This window comes from Rhamphochromis longiceps, linkage group LG16 (genome assembly GCF_057381845.1).
Source record: "Rhamphochromis longiceps isolate RC_006_pf linkage group LG16, R_longiceps_female_GT1.1, whole genome shotgun sequence".
Lineage (NCBI taxonomy): Eukaryota > Metazoa > Chordata > Actinopteri > Cichliformes > Cichlidae > Rhamphochromis > Rhamphochromis longiceps.
Window position 1 is genome coordinate 25,783,576 of NC_140572.1, and position 20,935 is coordinate 25,804,510.

At 39.5% G+C, this 20,935-nt stretch overlaps 2 protein-coding genes across 3 annotated transcripts; both read right to left on the reverse strand.

Annotated features, from left to right (window-relative positions):
* Positions 1-87: 87 nt before the first annotated feature.
* Positions 88-15,256, reverse strand: LOC146651243 (DNA repair protein Ku80-like). Its single transcript, XM_085383888.1, has 21 exons — positions 15,051-15,256; positions 14,603-14,716; positions 14,334-14,517; positions 13,390-13,438; positions 13,174-13,296; positions 12,751-12,930; positions 11,813-11,927; positions 7,973-8,111; positions 7,645-7,757; positions 7,419-7,481; positions 7,198-7,335; positions 7,023-7,110; positions 5,584-5,714; positions 5,157-5,353; positions 4,869-4,956; positions 2,497-2,566; positions 2,253-2,362; positions 1,941-2,037; positions 901-968; positions 732-806; positions 88-541 (listed from the first exon to the last, which is right to left on the reverse strand). The coding sequence occupies exons 1-21, from the start codon at positions 15,063-15,065 to the stop codon at positions 527-529; spliced, it is 2,172 nt and encodes a 723-aa protein (XP_085240014.1). The 5' UTR covers positions 15,066-15,256; the 3' UTR covers positions 88-526.
* Positions 15,257-17,010: 1,754 nt separating this feature from the next.
* On the reverse strand, positions 17,011-20,774 carry tmem169b (transmembrane protein 169b). Of its 2 annotated transcripts, XM_085385339.1 has the most exons (3): positions 20,625-20,774; positions 19,662-20,099; positions 17,011-18,883 (listed from the first exon to the last, which is right to left on the reverse strand). In XM_085385339.1, exons 2-3 carry the CDS (start codon positions 19,933-19,935, stop codon positions 18,255-18,257), a joined length of 903 nt encoding a protein of 300 aa, XP_085241465.1. In that variant the 5' UTR covers positions 19,936-20,099; positions 20,625-20,774; the 3' UTR covers positions 17,011-18,254. The 2 variants fall into 2 exon arrangements, with proteins under 2 accessions (XP_085241465.1, XP_085241466.1); XM_085385340.1 differs by having other exon boundaries at positions 19,662-20,774.
* Between the last annotated feature and the right edge of the window lie 161 nt (positions 20,775-20,935).

Consider the following 20,935-nt stretch of genomic DNA (forward strand, 5'->3'; position numbering starts at 1 on the left):
GATGTCACAGCATTGTGCTTTGCTACATCTTGTCAGAAGATCGATCAGTATTTTCATACACAAAAATATAATGCAAGTCATGCGCTCTTAATCAACCATAAGGCTTTTAATGATTTTTCATAATAAACTGTCAGTTTGTTGGGCACTGCATTTCTGTCTTCTGTAAAGTCTATAAGGGTTTCTTTATTTTTCAGTGCATACTGTAGCCATAATTACTACATAAGTACCACCTTAAGACTCACAAGAACTGCAGTAATTTTTAAAATCTCAAACAGAACACAGAAAGCCTTTGCCTGAAGTATGCGGAATATTTTTTGTAATTTCTAAAGTGAAGTACTTTTAGACAGCATGTGTAAACCACAGTTGATCCATTAAGTGCAGAGTTACAAAGTATGGCAGGACTCCAAGTGGGAGTGAAGGAACAATGGACGGCTGAACTGGTTTGGTCTGGCTGGACTGAGAGCGTGCATTCTTTTAATTTCTCTGGAGTCCACCGCAAACACTCCTCTTCCATCTTTTTTTCTCTTTACATCATATCCAGCTGCACAGAGAGGAAAAAAAAAAAAAAACATGCAACCTCTAAGAGTTTATATCTGAGAGCTCAACACATCACACACGCCCCATGTAGATACACAGGAAATGGTTTTAACACCATTCGAGTCACAACAGTTACATAAACACGTATTTAAATAAAAATAAAGAAATGTCAGAAATAAAAACTGCACGCTTACCAAGTCATCAACATCTCCAGTATCTTCAACTAGTGCAGGAGCTGCCTCCTCTTTCTTCTCCTCAGCAACCAGAAACTGAGAAAAAAAAAAAAAAAAACAGTTTCAGTCAAAGAAAGAGACTAAAGATCATCTCAAATTCATACGTGTACCAAATTCAAATTAAAGTCACCTGATTAGCTTCGGCTTTGGAGACCGAGCTTCCTTCCACCTCATCCTTGCTGATCAGCGTTAAACCATCTGTTGATCAAACTCAATGTTAGATACAAACTGCCTGAATTTGAGGCAAAACTTTTTTTTCTCCCCGCAAAAAAATAAAATGAAAAAAATCACCATTTTCATCAGAATATTTTAGGTTTGCAATGTTTCTTTAAACAATTTTCCTAGTTTTTATGAATTAACAGTTTAGGAATTGCAATTATTTAAATATACAGGCCCTCGATTCTAAAACTAACTCAAAAAAAATCAAAACTACCTGGTTTACTAACATAATTTTAAATATAAGGATTGTTTTCAATACTGAAAATCCTTTAAAGCCAATAGATTGAAGTCTAGAAGCTTTGGACATCACTAAATGCTATATTTCCTCCCTTGAGATGATCTGCTACACCTTCACCTCAACAACCTTCAGTTGCTGCTTTTTTGTTGGTCTGTCTGGTTTCAGTTTTGTATTTAATAACGAAAATCTGCTTTAATGAGTGACTGACATGGTGACTGATGTGGCCATTGTAGACTTATCCCATTTCTTTCCCTTGGGAAACTTGGGTTGCTTTTGCAGTTTGCTTTTTTTGCAATTTGCTCTTCAATCAGTTTTCAGCATTTGACAGGATCTGAGCAGAGATAATGAACTGATCACTCTGTTTCTATCAGCAATCGCATCCTCAATCAACAAGTGACCACCGGCATAAGACTGCCTCCACTATGTTTGACAGATGATGTGGTATGACCTGTCCCTCGTTGTGGTACAAATTAATCTTGTTTTCATCTGTCCAAAGAACTCTGCAGGCACTGTTAGGTGCTTCCTGACAAAGTCTAATTTGGCCATCCTCTTCTTGAGCATAAGAAGACAAAACCAAGTTGTAAACCCTCCGTTTTTCCATTCATGAAGGCATCTCTTGATTGGACCTACTTCCTTCTGAGTGTTCTTGACTTGGTTAGATATTGCGAAGTTGGGAGAAACACCACAGCTCTAATTAAAATGGCGTATCATACCTTGAACGAGCAGTTCCCAGAACACCTCTAGTCCTCTGTTTGGGATGCTTCCTTTCAGGGACTGAAGGTAGCTATTGTAGTGTTCAGCATTTCCCAGCTGAGTACGAAAGATAAAACATTTAAATTCCGTTTAACAGTCTTGAAAAAACTCTAATCTACATACAGACACATAAGCAAATAATTGTGTGTTCAAGAAAAGAAACAGAGTCATAATCCTATTAAGGCTCATAATCCTAAAAACGCCAAACCAACAGCAAACACCGCATCATCATTCGCTCCTCCAAAGGAAGAGCAATGTGAATGTTTATTTACCTTAACGGATTGCTCTCTGAAAGCCTGGATACAGGTGATGCTTTTCATGTAGTACTGTGTGTTCTTGTTGCTTAGCAACTGCTCTATCCTGTGAGTCAGCTGCTGGCAGACTGGAAGGACATAAGGGTCACCGCAACCAAACAAAGAGATAAACATAATTACAGGGGCTGTACATGAGTGATTACGGTTTATAGTACAGGCAGGAAAAAAATAAATAAATCAATAAATAAATTCTGGAGCTCACCTTCTCCGAACGGAAGAATTTTCTGTTTGATCAAAGCGCGGAAGTCTCGAGCTGGGTCAACACTTCCCACCTGGTTAGGGAATGAAATGGAAGTTTTAAAACGTGTCAGTTAAAAAAATTGATGATTATCCAGAACAGATAATAGTTATCTCCATCAAGGACACTGCGTGATGTCCTGCTGCTTGTTTGTTGACGAGAATATCTGAATAACTTCTGTCATATCCATCCATGTGGATCCAGGTGTTTTCAGGATACTTCACCACTCCACGAGAGGGCAAAATTGAACATTTTGTGCATTTTATATGTTCAGAAATACTTAAGTTTAACTGTTAAGCCACTATCTTGATGCTGTTATCATGTGATCAAGAAGATCCAAAGACTTAATTCATCCATGCTGTAGAAGAAATTTTCAGCCTCTCTTATAATAGAGATCAACTGGATCCTGGATAAAAGAGGCCCTGTAGCCTTTACACAATCTGCTGGAACAATGTGTTGGAAATATATTCATGTGACAACTTTATCTTAAACTAATTTTCCTCCCTATAATGGTTCAGTGAGCTTTATCATCAAAATGCCCATCCACCAACAGAAAATACTGCCACATCTCAAAAGACAGCATGTTTTTTGGAAGGATGGAAGAAGAGCCATTTAAGTACCTGATAGGACAGACAAACAGGAAGGACCGAGCTTGCATAAAAGCAAGCATGAAAGGGGCGAAGTGCACCAGCGGGAGGGACATATGGTGGACAAAGTGGAGCAGGTGTGACTTAATTTCTGTTATTTGTCTCCTCTTTTCGTTCCTTTGTATGTAGATTGAAAAAATATTCATAGGGGAGGAGGCTAGCTGCAGCTAGGGCTGAACGATATATCGCATTTGCGATAATATCGCGACATGATCAAGTGCAATTTTCTAACCGCAAAGGCTGCGATTATACTGCGATTATAAGGCTGTCCAAATTACTACCATATCCCAGAATTCATAGCGCGGCCCAGCCAAACTCCAGTTTCCAGCAATGGCGGCCGCTACTAAGTTTTAAAATTACTCATACTAATCTTTCTGGGTCACAAAATAAACTTTTAACATATTTTCAGGCGAGAAAGTAGTTGTGTAAACATCAAATATCTGCTCGGTTTATCAAGATATCCCATATTTGCAAAAGTGCTTCGACGTTTTCAGAGGCGTCTGCTACCCACCAGCTCGACAGCTAGCCGGGAGCTCGAGGATTACTGATGCGGCCGAGAACGGCACAACTCCCGGCACATCATTTTCAGATCACCGCGGAGTTTCGCTGCTCGGGTTAAACGTAATATATAAGTCACTTAGACAACCTAAAAATGTTATTGTTGGGCTTTTTTCAGTGTTTTGTTTGTTTGTGAGTAAATCGGTTTGGCTGAGATTAAAGTTATTAGATTAGATAAAATAAAACTTTATTAATCCCCCGGGTGGGTTCCTCCTTGGTTTTCACACAGCTGACTAAACGTCAAACAGAAAACTTATTAAACAGAAGTATGAGACAGTCGAGAATTTACACCAGTGTCTGGTTATATTTTAGATAGCAAGGAGCAGACGGCCGAGTTTATTAAACTCCACCGAGACAGCGGTGACGCTAATCAGAACTAGCCTTCTGATTAGCTAATCAGAACTAGCCTTCTGATTAGCTAATCAGAAGGCTAGACCGTCCAATTTCACGCCTTTAAATTTTAAAGGCGTGTTTGTGTGTGTGTTTATACAATTGCTATTATGTTTGCACTTTATGTGTAATGTTACTGACTGCAGAGATCAGTAAGATGTGTGTATTTTTTATTTATTAGTTTTATTTATTTAATATTATTTTTTAATTGAATGACTGTCTAGTAGTTCACAGATGTCGAAAAACTGAGTGTGGTAAAGCCACTGATTTTTTTTATGTATATTTCTGCAATCTGCACATTGTACTGACTTTCATTTTAATGTTTACACCAGGGTTCCTTGTCAGCACTTTATGCTCAGATGTTTGTAAGCTAAAAATAAACTATTGTGTATGTTCAAATATACTGTTGTGATTGAAGAAGTTAAATAAAAATGTCAGTCATCAATTCATGCATCACCTCATGTCATCATAACAGAGGTCTGTCTTCCAGGAAAGAACAGTTTAAAATTAATGTAATATAGTATTGGCCATACTATATGATGTATTGCTTGTCTTTGTTTAATAATACAGAAGACAAAGACCTTAAAAAATAATCGCATATCGCATCGCAATCGCAATATTGGGGCAAAAAAATCGCAATTAGATTATTTTCCATAATCGTTCAGCCCTAGCTGCAGCACAACCACAGCGGGCCCATCTCCTAGGATTATTAAGTCGTCCAGCCCTCCCCCTGATTCTCACCGAGGTAACAGAGCCTTCAGCAATGTCGGCCAAGTTATACTCCTCTGCTTCATCTTCTTTTACTTTCTTTGCCTCGGACTCCTCTGACCTTCAAATGAAAAATGGCAGCTTGTTAATATCTTGAAAGTCAATCCTGCTTTTTTTGTTGTTGTTTTAACATTTTTATAACCAGTAAATGTAAATGAATCTTGCAACAGACTACTGTGAAATGAAACAGCATAAATCATATAATCCTTTCCAATATGCATTATTGTCCATGACGCACCACGTCACAGAAGCTAAACTTACTCTTTGCCAAAAATCTGAGCACTAGTTTTAAGCTTCTTTTTCTTCTCCACTTCAGTGAGAGGAAATTTCCTCTTCAGCACGTCAAGTGGATCCTGGCAGCGTTCTGTAATAACCTCAGGACGATCAAGAGCAGCTTTCAGCCATGGCTCTATCGGAGGAAGAGGGGTACCGGGGCTTACTGCCCGATGGTGCAGACACTAAAATGATGGTAGGAGAGGTGAGCCAAACAGAGACTGAGCAGGAAGCAATTCTGGCTAAATAATAGTCAATTACTAGCTTGTTGAGCTGTAGTCAGACAGATGAAAGCTTTTTCGTCTAAGCTGAAATAACACTCCACATCTTCTTCAAAAAAAGTTGCAATCTGCCTCTACTCAGAAGTAAAAGGAGACCACACTAAATCTCTTTATTGCAATCTGGACTGCAGTACCTGGAAGTGCCTCTGGAAGGCAGGGTTGGGAATGCGATGGGGCTTGAACAAGTCTCTTTGTTCTCCGTTCTCATCTTCTTCTACCAACATCATGGAGTCAATCAAAGAGTCCACAGCAGACAGCTGAGCATCTACAGCAATTACACGACAATGACGGCTCATTCAAGGTTACATCTTAATCTCATTTACACTATACAGTGCAAGTCGAATGAAGTCGATATCATAGAACTGTGGGGCCACAGTTATTAGACCAGCAATTCTGAATCTGTGCCAATATAAACCATGACTTTTTTCAGATGTTTGTGTACAGTGATTTATGCTTATGCACTAAAACGTTGGCTTGAACTGAAAGAACACTTTATCTCTTCTGCAGAAACATTAAGCCTGCACACTGAGGCTGTTTTTCAGTGATATTAGAGACATCTTGCTTTCAAAATAGACAAAAGTTCATCATTTCTGTTTTTACCGATACATAATATTTAAAGCAGAGTAATTTGCAAAACTTCAAATGTACTTGCAGAGTAAGACGATCTTGGCAAAACTCACAGCCAAAAAAGTATAATTAAACAGCAGATTCACTCGACCTTTAAATATAATTTTTTTTTTGGAGGGGGGGGGGGACACATGGTTGTTCAGTAGGGAAACTTAAGACTAGCGAATATTTTTGACAGTGAAGGCCTTCTCACAAGCAACTTTGTCGACCCCATCAAAATCAGTTTAACCAAAAGGCATTTCCAGTTGAAACTGGCCGACATATCCTCAGCATAACCATGTATAATATCCACAAAACTTAAAAAGAGGTTATACACACACAATACGGTAATATTATGTTGAAGCTCACTCCGCGAGGCTCCTGACTATGGTAGCCGTAATGCTCCGACAATCCATCAACCAGTGCGGCTTCGTAGCTTAGCAAAGTCGTACTAAAACATTTGACAGATTTTCGAGCGCCGTGTACCACATAAAATCGTTTCGAGGTCAGTAAACACAACCAGAATTCATACATAAGGCACACGGGATTATATGGGGCACTGTCGATTTTCAGAAAAATCAAAGGATTGATTTTAAGTGTGCCGTATTTTCCAAAAAACACGGTGATAACGACGGCCCGCTAGCATGCTCTACCAAAAATAGTGCTTTGTTCTGTATCTGACAGACGAAAGCTAAACCAGTTCCACACCACTGAAGTTGCAGCATTTTTACAAACCAATTCTGGTTCATCTGTTTCATTCAACGATCCACTTTCGCTCTTCTCATTCTCCGTCGCCGGCACGCTTTTTCCTCCATGTGCGTATGAAAACAAAGGCACTGCGCATGCGCGTTTTACCCATATTCTATTGCGATATTTCATTTTCTTATCATTGCCCAACATTATACCGGTATTACCGTGAACGGTATGATATGGGCCAGCCCTATCCCCTAAAATAGAGAAACGGTACCTGATGGAGTAAACTTTTTGTTTTCAAGAGAAGGAAACGTGAACTGCCTGAGGTCTTCCATGAACGGCAGCTGGATGTACATCAGGCACTACAAAGGGTGAGAGAAGCATCGTTAGCCCTGTGCTAATAGCCACAAATGTAGTGAATATATACATAAAGGAAAGCGGCTCTTCACCTCAGAGTCCTGCTTGATACAGGGGAACGCTGCGCCCACCTGAGGGTTGCTGATGCGGTTAAAAGCGTAACGTACAATAGCCACCATCTGGAGTTCATTCAGCGCGCGGATAAGAGCCGACAGAGCCACTCCTGCGTGCTGCTCACGCAGCACAAAGTTGACAATACATGTCAGTATCAACATGTATTCAACAGCCGTGTAGCATTTATCTCCATTCTTACCTCATCATCCCTCGCAGCAAAGATTTTGATGATTTGAGAACCCATAAACTGATTACGACGTATCTGAAAGAACAGAAACAAAAACAGCCTCAGCCTTAGACAATAAAGCTACTTTCAGTTTTACTCACTCGGGGTTGCCAAAGCACTGCATGTTTGCATTTTTCCCTGGATGCCCCTCCTGTTGCAACCCCAAATTGATCTGTGTCTTCACAGAAAAGTAAACTACCGTGCTCTGTTTGGTGAATCCCAGCACAGCGAAGCACTTCCCATCGTGCTTGTACTTCATCTGTTCTTGATCGACCTTGGAGAAGGGAACAATGTCACTTCCATAACGAAAACCTGGGAGCAGAAAAAAGTGAACTTAAATGATCACCTGAGCTCAGAGTCCGTCTGTCAGTAAGCACAACCAGAATTCATACATAATGCACACCAGATTATAAGGTGCACTGTCAATTTTTGAGAAATTTAAAGGATTTTAAGTGCGCCTTATAGTGCGGAAAGTACGGTAGTGGGAAAACGCAAAACTAAACTCTGTTTGAAATGGTCCTCCATACCTTGGATGATGTCGTCCTTTTGCACCTCTGTCTCATTGTCATCGTCCAGGCAGTAAACCGTTTCTCTCTTCACATCATCTTTCTGGTGAGATTGAGCATCAACTGTAATCCACATTTTCTTCAGCTTCTCATCGGTCACCTGGAGGACGCGACAAGCAACATTTCTAGGTCACAAAACACCTCACATGGAGAACATTTACATGACCGTTACTGGTGAGATAGAAATCAGAAGTTACTCATTACCAGAAAATTACATGAATACACTGCATCTTCTCAAAGCAGTGTAATAAGCATAACACAGCAAAAGGGAATTAACAAAATAAGTTTTAAGCAGTGATTTAAAAAAGTCAGTGATTCTTCAAACCCCGTACAACCTTCTCCAACCTGTACATAAATATTACATCATCTGTTTTTTAATAGTTATTCAACTGTATTCTAAGCACCAGGTATCTGTTAGAATTTTTTGAGTTTACTTAACTAAAATTAAATGAGGCTAACATATCATTTGTGTGATTGTTGTTTTGTTTTTGGTTTTTTTTTTTGGGGGGGGGGGGGTTTCGGGCATGTTATGTTTAACTGTCAAAGGCTTGTTAGAAACTATGAAACGCATCATGCAGACTTCTGGATGTTAGAAGAAAACTAATAGGCTACTGCTCATGAATGACAGTAAAGGCAGGAAGGTGTCCTTTAAAACTAAACATGTATAACATTTATATAAGAGCTGGGCGATAGAACGATAACGATATGTATCGCGATATAACTTTTACTCGATAGAGAAATTAAGCTATCGCGATAGACCTCGCCGCTCTTGTCCTCTTAAAAAAAAAAAAAAAAAAAAAAAAAGGTCAGCCAATCCAAATTAAGTAGCGCAGAGCCGAACCAATCACAGCCGCAGCGTCACGTCGCGTGACTTGTTACGTACAGCACAAGTGCCAAGCCGCACGTGTGTTTGTTTGGGAAGCAGCCAGCGGGTAATGGAGGAAATGAGTGTGCCGACTAGAAAAATCAACCGAGCGTGACCGAAGAGAAAACAGATGATGGTTCCAACGCCGGAGAGATTGTCAAACGGAAGAGCCATAGAAGTTCCGTAGTGTGAAGGTATTTCGGCTATTTCAAGTCTGACAAAAAACAGAGTAGCGTGCACTGTAAATTGTGCCGAAAGCAAGTCTGGAAATACAATAAACTGGTGCATGCGTCACACTGTGCGCCACGTTATTGTTTCGGTGAAATGAATTTCTACAATACTGTTACTGTTAATTCTACTCTCTGCAGTGTTTAAATGCTTACATATACACACAGTTACTGTCCCTCCACACATACGACTCGGTTCTGCTTCTATGCCCCAGCTTTGTTTACTTTTTCCCACCGAGGCTTCTAGTCTTCTGATTGGCCAGTATTTCTGCACGGTTAGGAATCTAGCGCCACCTGCTGCTTTGGCATGTTCATAGCAGCGTTTTCCTTCATTTCTGCCTTTATGTGTGGACGGGATTATTTTTTAAAACGGAAAGGGAAAATCTCCGTTTTCAAAAATACCCGTGTACGTGTGGACGTAGCCTCAGTCTCTGACTGGAAGCGCTAATTCGTCATTCGGCTTTTGTCAGACTAAAGTAACTGTTAAAACTGTTTGAAAAGCTCAGCTATACAACAAGGAGAGATTGAGAATTTCCTTTTAGTTCTCAGTTTATTTGATATTGACAAAAGTTAGTCAGTTTTGTCTGTTCTTCTGTAAAACAAACTAAGATTTATTTTTAGAATTAATATTTTGTTTCTAAGTGGAATTGACAATTTAGTCTGTTTCGTTTGTTCTATTTTGAAACGTAAACGCTTTAGCAGCTGCCTTTTGTGTAGTTTGCAATATTTGCCTTTATTTATCTGAAAAAGTCTCATGTTCCTTAAGTACATCTACCCTGTTGAACTTATTATGGGAAATAAATATTTAAATAAAAACAAGCTGCTGATTATTTCACATTTTACTTGTGAGCAACGGCACATTTAAATCTTACAAATATAGTTATTTGGCTTATATCGTGATAGATATCGTTATCGCCTGAAATGAAAAAAACATATCGTGATATGAAAAAATCTCATATCGCCCAGCTCTAATTTATATCATAGTTTATAATATAGCACGTGTATTTCAGCAATAGCCGATTTATTTTAGTGTAGTGGTGGACAGTCACACAGCTTATGTGGGCGTTATCTGTGATACTCCTTAACTATAATTTATCCACGCTAACTTCAGTTAACCATTCAGACAGTTCTTTTGAAATGAAAAACATAAACACTCATGTCACCGGTAGGTTTCCGCTGTGCCAGCTGTTTAAATTACTGCTGCTTATGCAGTAACCATGGTAACCACGGAATCTGAGCGGCTGGATCGACGGAGGTCAGACAAAAATTTTACATGTATGATCTTAAAACAGGACACAGCCACTATACATGCTGGCCTCATATCAAATGTGAACGTAGACTGAGTCTATGTTTGACGTTTGTTTTATATCTAATCTTCCTCTCAAACATTTAAACAGCAGCGAGTCTGCAGCTGAGGGAATATAAACTCAAACTGTCGGAACAAGTTTGATCATTTCTTGCGTGTATTAATTTGGTGATTTATTAAATGTACAAATGTTATTCTAATCTGCAGCTGAGTCTCTTACGCTGATGAAAATGCAGATACCACAGATCGCCTGTTCGACCAATCACATTCATTCCACTTTGATCTGCGACAAACTGACACGCTCATCTCTGTTACAGTGTTGCATTAAACTGCTATATTTTTGTGTTCTTTATACTGTAGATTTTCACGTCTCTGGAATAGTTGGCAATAATCATATTGTAAAATCATATTGATATGACCCGTGAATTATTCCTAGATGACCGTTAGATTAGTTTGATGCTTAAACTCTGGTTAACTCAGAGACCTGAAGATATTGTGGATATGCTGACCTCGCTCCGTGGTGTACAGGGCAGTTACTACATGACGGAAACACCAACATTATTTCTTTTAATAAAGTTTATGCGTTTATACACAGGTCACGCTGATTATTACACAAAAACCCAAAGATCAGATGTTAATCGGATTTATTTGCTCTCTCTCCTCCTTAAACATGTTTTTAATGTTAGTTATAATTCAGAACTGGCGACTGAAACAGGTATGACACATACGAACATCAAGAAATAAAAAACAGATAAATATAACCTCCGTAAATGAAGTCAGTGTACAGCGGGGATTATGGCAGCTGCGCTTTGTCGGCAGTAATAACAGCTCGATTGCTTGCAAGGCGAGCGGGTCCCACGCTCTGCCTTGAGACTGGGCTGGGCAGACATTTCCAAAAGCCAAAGCAATGCTTTTGACTCAATCAGCGTTAACTCCGCCCCCACGGTTTGATGGGTGAGGTTGACAGATAAATTATTTAATGGTGAGAACTGAAGGAGTCAATAGTGCCTAAATGAATTAATTAAATACACCATTAAATAATTATTTAAATGTGGCAATGATTAATTAAAATATGAAATAATTAAATTAATTAAATGTGTCAAAAATATTTATTTAATTAATTCTTTCCCATTTTAATTAATTACTTACAATTTTAATTAATTATTGCCACATTTAATTAATTATTTAATGGTTTATTTAATTAATTCATTATGGCAGTCCTGGCATTCCATAGCTCCAATGTCCTGATGGTAAAAGCATGGCTAACACCAGAGTGCTCAAAAAGACCCCACATTAGGATCTACAACTAAAAGCTGGCTTACATCAACCTATCTGATGTGTAACTTGGAGATAGCCCTAGACATGCTTAAAAAAAAAAAGTTTAAAATACACAGTCAACTTACTGCTTTGTAGCCAACGATTCGGATGGAGAGAGAGCTGCCTATGGTCAGCTGACAGGGCCAGGCCACGGGTCGCCTCTCCACCCGCTTGAACATGCACAGCTCCTCGATCGCATTCCTACAAGATTAAAACACATGGAAGGAGATAAACTTGATCATAAATTAAAAACACTTCCACTGTTTGCCTGAGTTCAAGTCCAGTGAAATAGATCACAGATTCTATCCTGGTTCTCAAAGATAAACAACACTCTGAAAATCTAAGGAAGGAATGTTCCTTTTCCCAACATTAGAAACAGAGCAGACATTGGTGACTCAATACTGAAAGTATTTCGCGATGCTTGGTACCAAAAATGATTCAATTAAGGGCGCCATCTCTAGAATGTATTTTTTTTTTAAAGACTTCCACTACATGATACATTGCAGGAAAATGGGAATGAGAGGGCAATTTTTTAAGTATTGGGCAAGAACTGGCTGAATGTTTGTAAATGATCACATACGGCAAGAACAGAAATGTTTAATTTGATATTTCTCGCACTGAAACTGAAAGCGCATTTCGCAGGTGGAGATACTAAATGTTGAAGGTAATGTTGTTTTTCCACTTTATTTTTAGAAAAATGTTAATTTTTGGGGGGAGTTTTCCAGAAATCTTGATAACTGCTTTTAAAAAAAGCATTCACAAGACTTTGGTTACTTCCTGCACCCCCTTCACAGAGATCCTCTTGATTGATACAGTATGATAACATTTTCTCTCCATCTTATAGATGCAATTTTTTCTACTTTCCCCTCCCTTACAGTCTGATTGGCAAGCTCCTCATTACTCTGTGTGCACACTCACCTGGCAAAAACAAGTAATCTAAGACACCAAAAATCAAGTTCATCCTAATTTACAAAGAACATTAATCCATTCCAGAGAACAAAAGTGTAACAGGAAGTCCACTAACCTGAAGGTGTGAATTTCATCCAGGCCGTCCTCCACATCCAGGCTCAGCATCATCTCTTTCACCAATTCCTTGTTTTTCTTCTGCTCCCTGGACAGACCTTTGCCTGTCCCCGGGTGACCGGGATCTCTTCTCTCTGAATCCCCTTGACCCTCCTTATCCTCTTCCACAGGGAAAGGCAAACTGGACATCCAAAGATTACAGTTACATCAAGAAAAAAACTAAAAGATTGATAAAAGTAACCAAATATCATGAAATCTGCTTCAATCAGCTTTACAATTCAGTTTGATAAGCCTCTCCTGCACTCTGCATTTTTACCAGTTATCATCAAAATATTGATTATCACATAGAAATATTAATATTTTCATCATCTTAAGTATCATATAAAGTAATAAAACATTGTGAATGTTTATGTTTGAACCTTACAAGAACTGCACGGTGATGCCAGACTGAGTGAGGTTCTTGATGATAACCTCCAGGCTTTCTTCGTTGGTCTGGGTGTTGAGGTCAGTCAGCAGGGCAATGTTGAGACAATCATACTTTTTCCCCCTTAGAAAGGTACCATTAAAAGTGTACTGAATACAGGTTTTATTTTTCAGTGAAGTGCATGAATTATTTATGAAATACAAGAGAGTTTCTTACTTTGTTTCAGTATGAAGAAGATCCATGCAAACTACAAGGGCATCCAGCCCTGTTACAGAGCAGTTAAGGAGGCTCAGAGAAAATGTAAGCACTTTATCAATTTGCACAAAAATCTTATCCCACAGACTTCAATAAAGGGTCAGTCTTCATCTCACTAGTGCCATATATATTAGTGTTCATAAAAAACACTAAAAGAAAAATAAAGACAGGATCCAAGTTCTAATCAAAGTTATCCATGTTCCCATGGAATAAAAAAAAAGGAGGAGGACTGGATAACTGTAAAATCATGTACAGTACTGTGCAATACTCCTTCATTTCTTTATATTTTCATTCCAAGCAGCCAGACTTTATTGTATTTTTTTAAGAGTGGGCTTGGGTTATAGTTCTCCAGGATTTCTGAAGGTCTGTCACAGATTTTATTTGGACATGTTAAGAAGAATCTTATTTGGGGGGGATTGTTTGTATGGCTACTTAACACTGACCTGTGAAACACTCAAACATGGATAAAGGCCCACATTCTAAGAAGCGCTTTGATAGTCCTTCAAGAAGCCTGGAGAACAATTCCTGAAAGAAATTACAAGAAAGCTGCCTATAAGAGTTAAAGCTGTGATAAAGTCATATTTGGTGGTCATACCAAATATTGACTTTCAAGCTTCAAATTTTCTATAAATCTCGGCACTTATTTTAAATCAAATCAAATCAAATCACTTTTATTGTCACATCACATGTGGAGGTACACTGGTACAGTACATGCGAGTGAAATTCTTGTGTGCAAGCTTCAATACCATAAGAACAAGCAAAATATAAGAATGGCTAAATCTGAGAGTTTTTTTTAAAGGCAAATATAATGAAATGATGGGCAATTCAAGACTTTTAGTACAGTGCTCTGCCTGCAGTTAGGTTTCTACATGGTATTAATGAAACGTGTTCGGGAGAAAGGATACAGTCACCCTGCTGACTCTCTGGTTGGACCTGATTTTCAATCTCTATCAGTAGTTCACAATCAGGGATCATAAGGTGTCGATGTACTCTGATGTTCTGGTACTGGCCATCCTGGCTCAGAGGGTTGTCTGTGGAGTCTGTGCCAAACAGGACCAAAGCCAGCTCAATCTTCGTCTCTGAAAAAACCTGACAGAGGAAGGGGAAAGCATGTTGGGAGGGTGCTAAAATCAGCCTCATTAGGGTGCTTTGTTTTATAAATGTGCAGTTGTACCTGGCGCTGGACAAACTTCTGGATGACTTTTTTGGCAAGTTCAAAGGAAGACTCTTCCCCGGGTGCAGAGTTGGACATGGTAAGCCCCACATCCATGCACAGCACCACAGCTGTCTGCAGAGGACATACTTATTTAATTTACGACACTTAGAGGTGCCAAAAACACAAAATTACTTCTCAAATGCTGCGTTAAGGTCGTGCTTTCTCATGCAGATAAGATAAAACGAGTATGCGAGCCTTGTATGCACTGAATGAGGAGCGTGACCGTTTCAGGCTGGACATGTCTCAACACGCCGCTGACGCTAAACGTCTCAAAAGTTCAAAGAAACATAAAAACAAAATGTTCCTAACGAATAAAAGCTGCACATTTAATATCGTGAATAGTATCTAACAAGCATGTATAAGTCCGTGACTTATCTCTTTAACAATTGAAGATAAAACAACTTACTTTTGAGCCTGCCATTTTTTCTTCTTTTCCCTCCACCAAAGCAAAGACTGTGTCACTTTGTTATGGATCCGGAAAGAAACAATGAACTAGGAACCGAAACTAAGTTTCTATTTACGATGAGACTTCTTCCGTAGACCTTATGAATTTATTATTGATTGTTGTTCACCTTAAATTACAATGTTATGTCAAGACCACTTTTGTGGTAGTAAGACTGAAGAGGCGGTCCGATAAAAGCTAAAATGAAATGTAGGTCAAACGCCCTCCGGCTAACCGCGCGCCTACAATATGCAAACATTTCCGAGCTGTGGTCAAGATTTCAGAAATACTTAATTCATACAAATAATAATTCTAACTAATCACTGAAAATACAAAATAATATAACAACATAAGTATTAAAATAAAATAATAATAATTTAAAAAAATACAAAATCTGCGCAAATTTTAACCTTGTCATCCCTAAATTGATTGTTTTGTGTTTTATTTACTAACGTTACTTAGATTTTTCATTTGCAATTATAATAGTTTTTGTGAAATAATAAGCCTGACTTCCCTACATCAAGATATTGAAATCAAACCCTCCTTTTAATGTTCCCTCAAACCAGCCCTGTATGCTCAGAAAGGTTATTAAATACATAATTTTATTATCTTCGATCATCCAGGAGCTATGTTCAGCCATGACTCACAGGTTTGTGCCTTTAGACTTAAATCACTAAACATGGAGATGTGTCTTTTTAATATATGCATTAACACAGAGCTTGTGTATTTTAACACCCCAACTAGAACCTAAATAAACTTAGGCCATAAATGTAACAAATCAGACATTTAAAAAGTGGCCACAGCAGAACAAATTAGCAAATGTTAATCTGACTGTATTTCTCATGAACTTATTGTATTTGGAATGGTTGCTGCATAAGGATTTTAGATTTTGTTCAGTGAGTATTGCAGGATAACACTGGGGTGCCAATAATCTCAATTTAAAGCACCCCTCGCCCCCAGAGAGCCATCTGCATTGCTGTGCACCATGCAGGGTTTACATGCTGACTCTTGTCTTTGTCTGCTGATTAGAGTGACTCGCTGGTTTTAACGATACAATAAATATTAGTCTGTAGTTGAGATGTAATAACACAACACTTTATTTCACTTGTGTAAATGTTTGCATCATATAGATTCACAACATGTAAAACTGCATCACTTAACCCAGCCAGTCATATCCATAAACATTTCAACAAACATTTAGACCATCTGGATGTTTTAATCCAGTCTTGCTTGAATTTCAATCAGTTTTTTTTGATAGCTGTTTACAGTACATATATCTCAAAGTGCTGAAGTATAAAAGCACCTAGCTAGAACATCTTCTAGGCTTAAATATAGAAAGCAAATTGAAGTAATATGTAAAATATGTGAGCATGGAAATGTAACAGGAATTCTTCAACTTCAGCTTTTTTGTGTGTGTGCGATTTAAAACTGTGAAGACAACACAAACACTTGTTTTAATGCTGTTCAACGTATGAAAACATGAACAAAAAAAGAACAATCTGTCAGCTTGTTCTCACTATGGCTTTGTAACTGCTTAATTAACCCTCAATAAGAAAAGAGGTATTGGTCTCCTTTCCTTTCAATCTCCATGCATTGTTTAGATACCTTGACTATGTACAGAGTCCAGAAACCAACAAAAACTCACAGGCCAGAATTCTTCTTACCCCAGAGTGTGATGTAAGGATCATATCATGACTTTTAATTTTTAAAAATCCCTTGCAAATAAATAATCAGCAGTGGATTAAGCTAAAGAGACTCCTTGGAGGTCTTCAGTGCTATGAGATAATTATTGTTCAGTTATACATAAAAAAAATAAAACTTTTAGTTGTCTTTTACTGGAATTGTTGTCACCAACAAAAACATCACTTAGCCAACATTTTCCTTCATCCAAATGTGTATTAACCTACAACAAAAAAATCCCATGCCACAAAAGCTCCAGACACACAGTTTTTGTGCTTCTGTATTGAAGCCAGGGGAGGTTTGGACCTCTGCAATATGCGCCTCAGCACTTGGTGACCCATATGTGACCTTATGTGACCTGGCTGTGGCAGTGGTTCCTAAAAGCTTTCATTTTGCAGTGATACTTACGGTTGATTGTGGAATATCTAGGAGGGCTGAAATTTCACAAATTGTCCTCTTGCAATGATGGCTTCCTATTATATCACCACACCTCAAATTCAGCAAGCTCTTTACAACAACTCATTCACAATTATTTGTGAAGGCAGATTGCATTGCTAGGTGCTGGAATTCAAAGACTCAAGTGGTATGACCCAATACTTTTGCCCATACGGTGTATATGTTGCTCAAAACAAAAGATTCATGCATTCTGTAGTGACTGATGGCTGTGGGGTTGCATGCTATAGGCAGAGGAGGAAAAGTCCAATTTTATGACAATGAATCTGTTTTTTATGGTCACGCTGCCCCTTAAAAGGACAGATTTTCACACTGGTGCTCTTTGGTGTATATTTCCACTAAAATCAGCAACTCACACAAAGTAAACCCACACCACTGCCAGGGGACGGTCACCCCCTTTGCCCATTTTTTATGCCAGCCTCACTCTAAATCCACCTTCAAAGTGATTATGATTACTTCACAAAGACAACAGTGTTGCCTTTGAAGGTATTTTTGATGGCATTGAACAGCACAGTGATCATATATACTTAATGCAGATATTTACAGATGAAGTGAAAGTTGATGTAAACTCTCAGGAGTGTGTGCATATCAGTGTCCACGCCTTAGCTGTGAAAACCAAGGTCCATATGTTTGAAAAGGTCTTTGAGTGGGAGTGCTGTTCCATAATTATTGGTGGCTATTTAGTGATCTGTGAAAGCTGTAATGAACCTGTAATCAAAAAGAAAAGTCCCATAATAATTACTCCAGTGCTTCAACTCCAATAATGCTAGGTGATAGCAGTTCAGCACCAAAGGAGAGTTCAGGCAGTGCTTACTGTGTGATTATTAACAAAAGAGACATTTTGAAATAGTTTTAGAAAAGAAATTCTAATCAAAAGATAATTTTCTTACTCCTGTGGCTTTCAGGAAAGTCTCAAACCCTTCATTAGCAAAAACATAGATAGTAGTGGTGCTCATTTTGACACTCAAATTATTCAAATAATTCCCAACTTTGACCACATTAGCAATATGCTCCTTGAGCCCAGTGCCCACTACTTCACACTGATGACGTTTGGGCAAGTTCACTGGGTGCCTTGCTCTGTAGAGTGCCAGAAACAGTGTCAGAGTCAAGCAACTCCACTATGCTGTATGGCGAACAGTCTTCAAGCCCCAATTTCCCACAGGCCCAGCCACAGAAGCCTTTCTCCAGGTCGCGCACCGCCTGCCACCACTCACTGAAGGCCCAGGACACCTGCACCACAGCAGAGTACAGAGCCAGTGACAGCGCCAAAGGCATGATGAGCATGGGGTAGAAGATGATAAGAAAGGGGCATATTGTTATCTTGTGCCAGAACGTCCGCTCCTCATTGTACACCAGGAAGACATTGTACCAGGTGAGGGTGCCGTAGTAGAAGGAAGTGATGAACGAGAGGATGAAAACCACAGGTGCGCACGAGATGCTCCACAGGACCACATGGGGTCCCTGACACGCATCTAAGCTACAGGTGCGCTTGGAGCCTTCACTCGCTTCGCATGCTGCATCAAGACGCTCCCTCGACTTGGCGAGTTCCCTGATTTCCTTCTCTGTCAAAGTGACGTGTATGTCCACCACCTGACCCTTCTTCTTTCCACGCGTAATAGTGCCAGTCAGGGTCACGTAGCGGCTGTCTGGAGGAAGACTCCAGCCTGTTCATACAGGATATGACATGGAAGTTAAGCAAGCGACACACAGGGAAGCCCAAACGTAACTGTAAAAAAGCCTGTGCAGTGTGTAAAAACATAATAACAGAACACAATCATTTGCAAATCTCATTAACCCACATTTTGAATCTGGACCAATAAACTGAAAATTCAAATTCTTTTTGGAAAACATGGGCACTGAATGCTCCGGACTACAGAGGAGAGAGATCATCTGTCTAAAAATCAGCGTGCAGTTCAAAAGCATCTCTGATGGGGTTCTATTAATGCTTGTGGAATTGGCAGTTGGCACATCTGGAAAGGCTCCAGCAATGCTGAAAGATAGACACAGGTTTTACAGCAACATTTTAGCAAAGGCATCACATATCTCAGTGATACAACACTAAAGAGTTGCATCCATTACAGCATGGCTTCATAGTAGAAGCCTGCAAGGATTGTTGTTGAAAGAAAAGAAGATGCTACAGTACACAGTGGTAAACATGGCCCTGTCCCAACTTTTTTCAGATGTGCTGCTGCCATCAAATTCAAAATCACTTTATTTTTTCTGGGTATGTTTTCTGTGTTATATTGTGAATAAAATATGGGTTTATGAGATTTTCAAATCCCTGTATTTTGTTCTTATCTATACTTTATACAGCATCCCAGCTTTTTTGGAATAATGGTTGCTGTAACACTGAAGTCTATTTTGTGCACAAATCCTGTCCTACAGTACTAACATCTGACATGTTGGGTTCATGAGTTTAACAGTGTGAGACAGCTTTTTCACCTTCGCCTGTGGGTGTGCAGAGGAATTTAGTTCCCTCCTCAGTGCTCCTCTCTGCTCCTTCGTCTCCTCCTTGGTCCTCTCCTGGTGCCCTCTCCATTTCAGACCGATAAACAATGAAGGACTCAGGACGTGGATCTTTCTTCTTCTTCCTCTTCCTCCTCATGGAGGGTCCTACTTCCCCATCATCCGCATGGCTCCCTGACACGTCAGACCTTAAGGAGACCATCTGGGGGCTGCCTTCCCCCTCAGTCTGAGGCTCCTCTACCTGTGCCATGTTCTCTCATTCATCCAATCCAACTCTTACTCTGAGGCTACTGTTTGGATGTGTTATGTGTGGAAATGAATAATGAAATTCTAAGCAGCATACAAATCTCCAACCATTGCATTAAGCCTTTACTCTGATGACTAGCTGATTGCAAAGTCATAAAAACATACACACTAGCACACAGAGACACACACACACACAGAGCGTCATTAGGAAAAACATGTTTTTAAGCTCAGTGTGTAAGCCTGTGCCCACTGATCCTGGCCCAGATTCTGCACAGTAGCCTATTTTTGCTTTATGTGCTGATGTCAAATGTCATGTTATCATTGATTTCATGGCATCTCATGGTATGGCATGAACAGGAAACAAATAGGATATCACAAACAAAGCATGACACAATTGTTCAAAGGGGGGGGAGGGGGTCTCTTTGCATGACAGCGCAGCAATATAGGCTGAAGCTCAGGCTAATATAATCACGTCCAGACACATGATAGGGGGAAAAAAATAAGGAATTTAAAGAAGGAAATGTACAGTTGGTCCAAAACAATGCATGTTTTTCAGAAGAGGGGGTGAAAGCGACAATGAAGCCCTTCATACAGCTGATCCCCTCCCATTTAAATCCCACCCATGTCCGCTCTTTTGTCTGCAGCCGGTGAATGTGCTCTAACCACAACATTTCCACTGCGGCTTCATCTTACCTTCAATCTGCTGGACGAGCTCCGTGTAGATTAACTTGCACCGTGTGAGAATAAATTACTGAATCTGCCTGACACACAGGAGCAGAGCCCGCAAATTTCAGCGCTGTGTTTGTGTCCATACAGATGCGCTACGCAAAGCGATTTCCAGAATAGCACTAGTCCCGCCCCTCCAACCTCTGCCGCACACCAATCCCCACCATCCGTGATCCTCACGGCTGTCATGTGAACAAGGAAAAAATGATGATGTGGGAAAACCATCATAGTCTAATATAATTCCCGGGTATTATATTAGACTATGATGTTTTTCCCAC

Bases quoted from the DNA above. Each gene is read 5' to 3' on its own strand.
- LOC146651243 (XM_085383888.1), bottom strand. The intron at 8,112-11,812 runs GTAAGTTGACTG...CGCGTCCTCCAG, and splicing joins GAATCGTTGGCTACAAAGCA to GTGACCGATGAGAAGCTGAA. The intron at 5,354-5,583 runs GTACTGCAGTCC...CCATCATTTTAG, and splicing joins CCTTCCAGAGGCACTTCCAG to TGTCTGCACCATCGGGCAGT.
- tmem169b (XM_085385339.1), bottom strand. From the start codon at position 19,935: ATGGCACAGGTAGAGGAGCCTCAGACTGAGGGGGAAGGCAGCCCCCAG. The intron at 18,884-19,661 runs GTGAAAAAGCTG...CTGTATGAACAG, and splicing joins CTGCACACCCACAGGCGAAG to GCTGGAGTCTTCCTCCAGAC.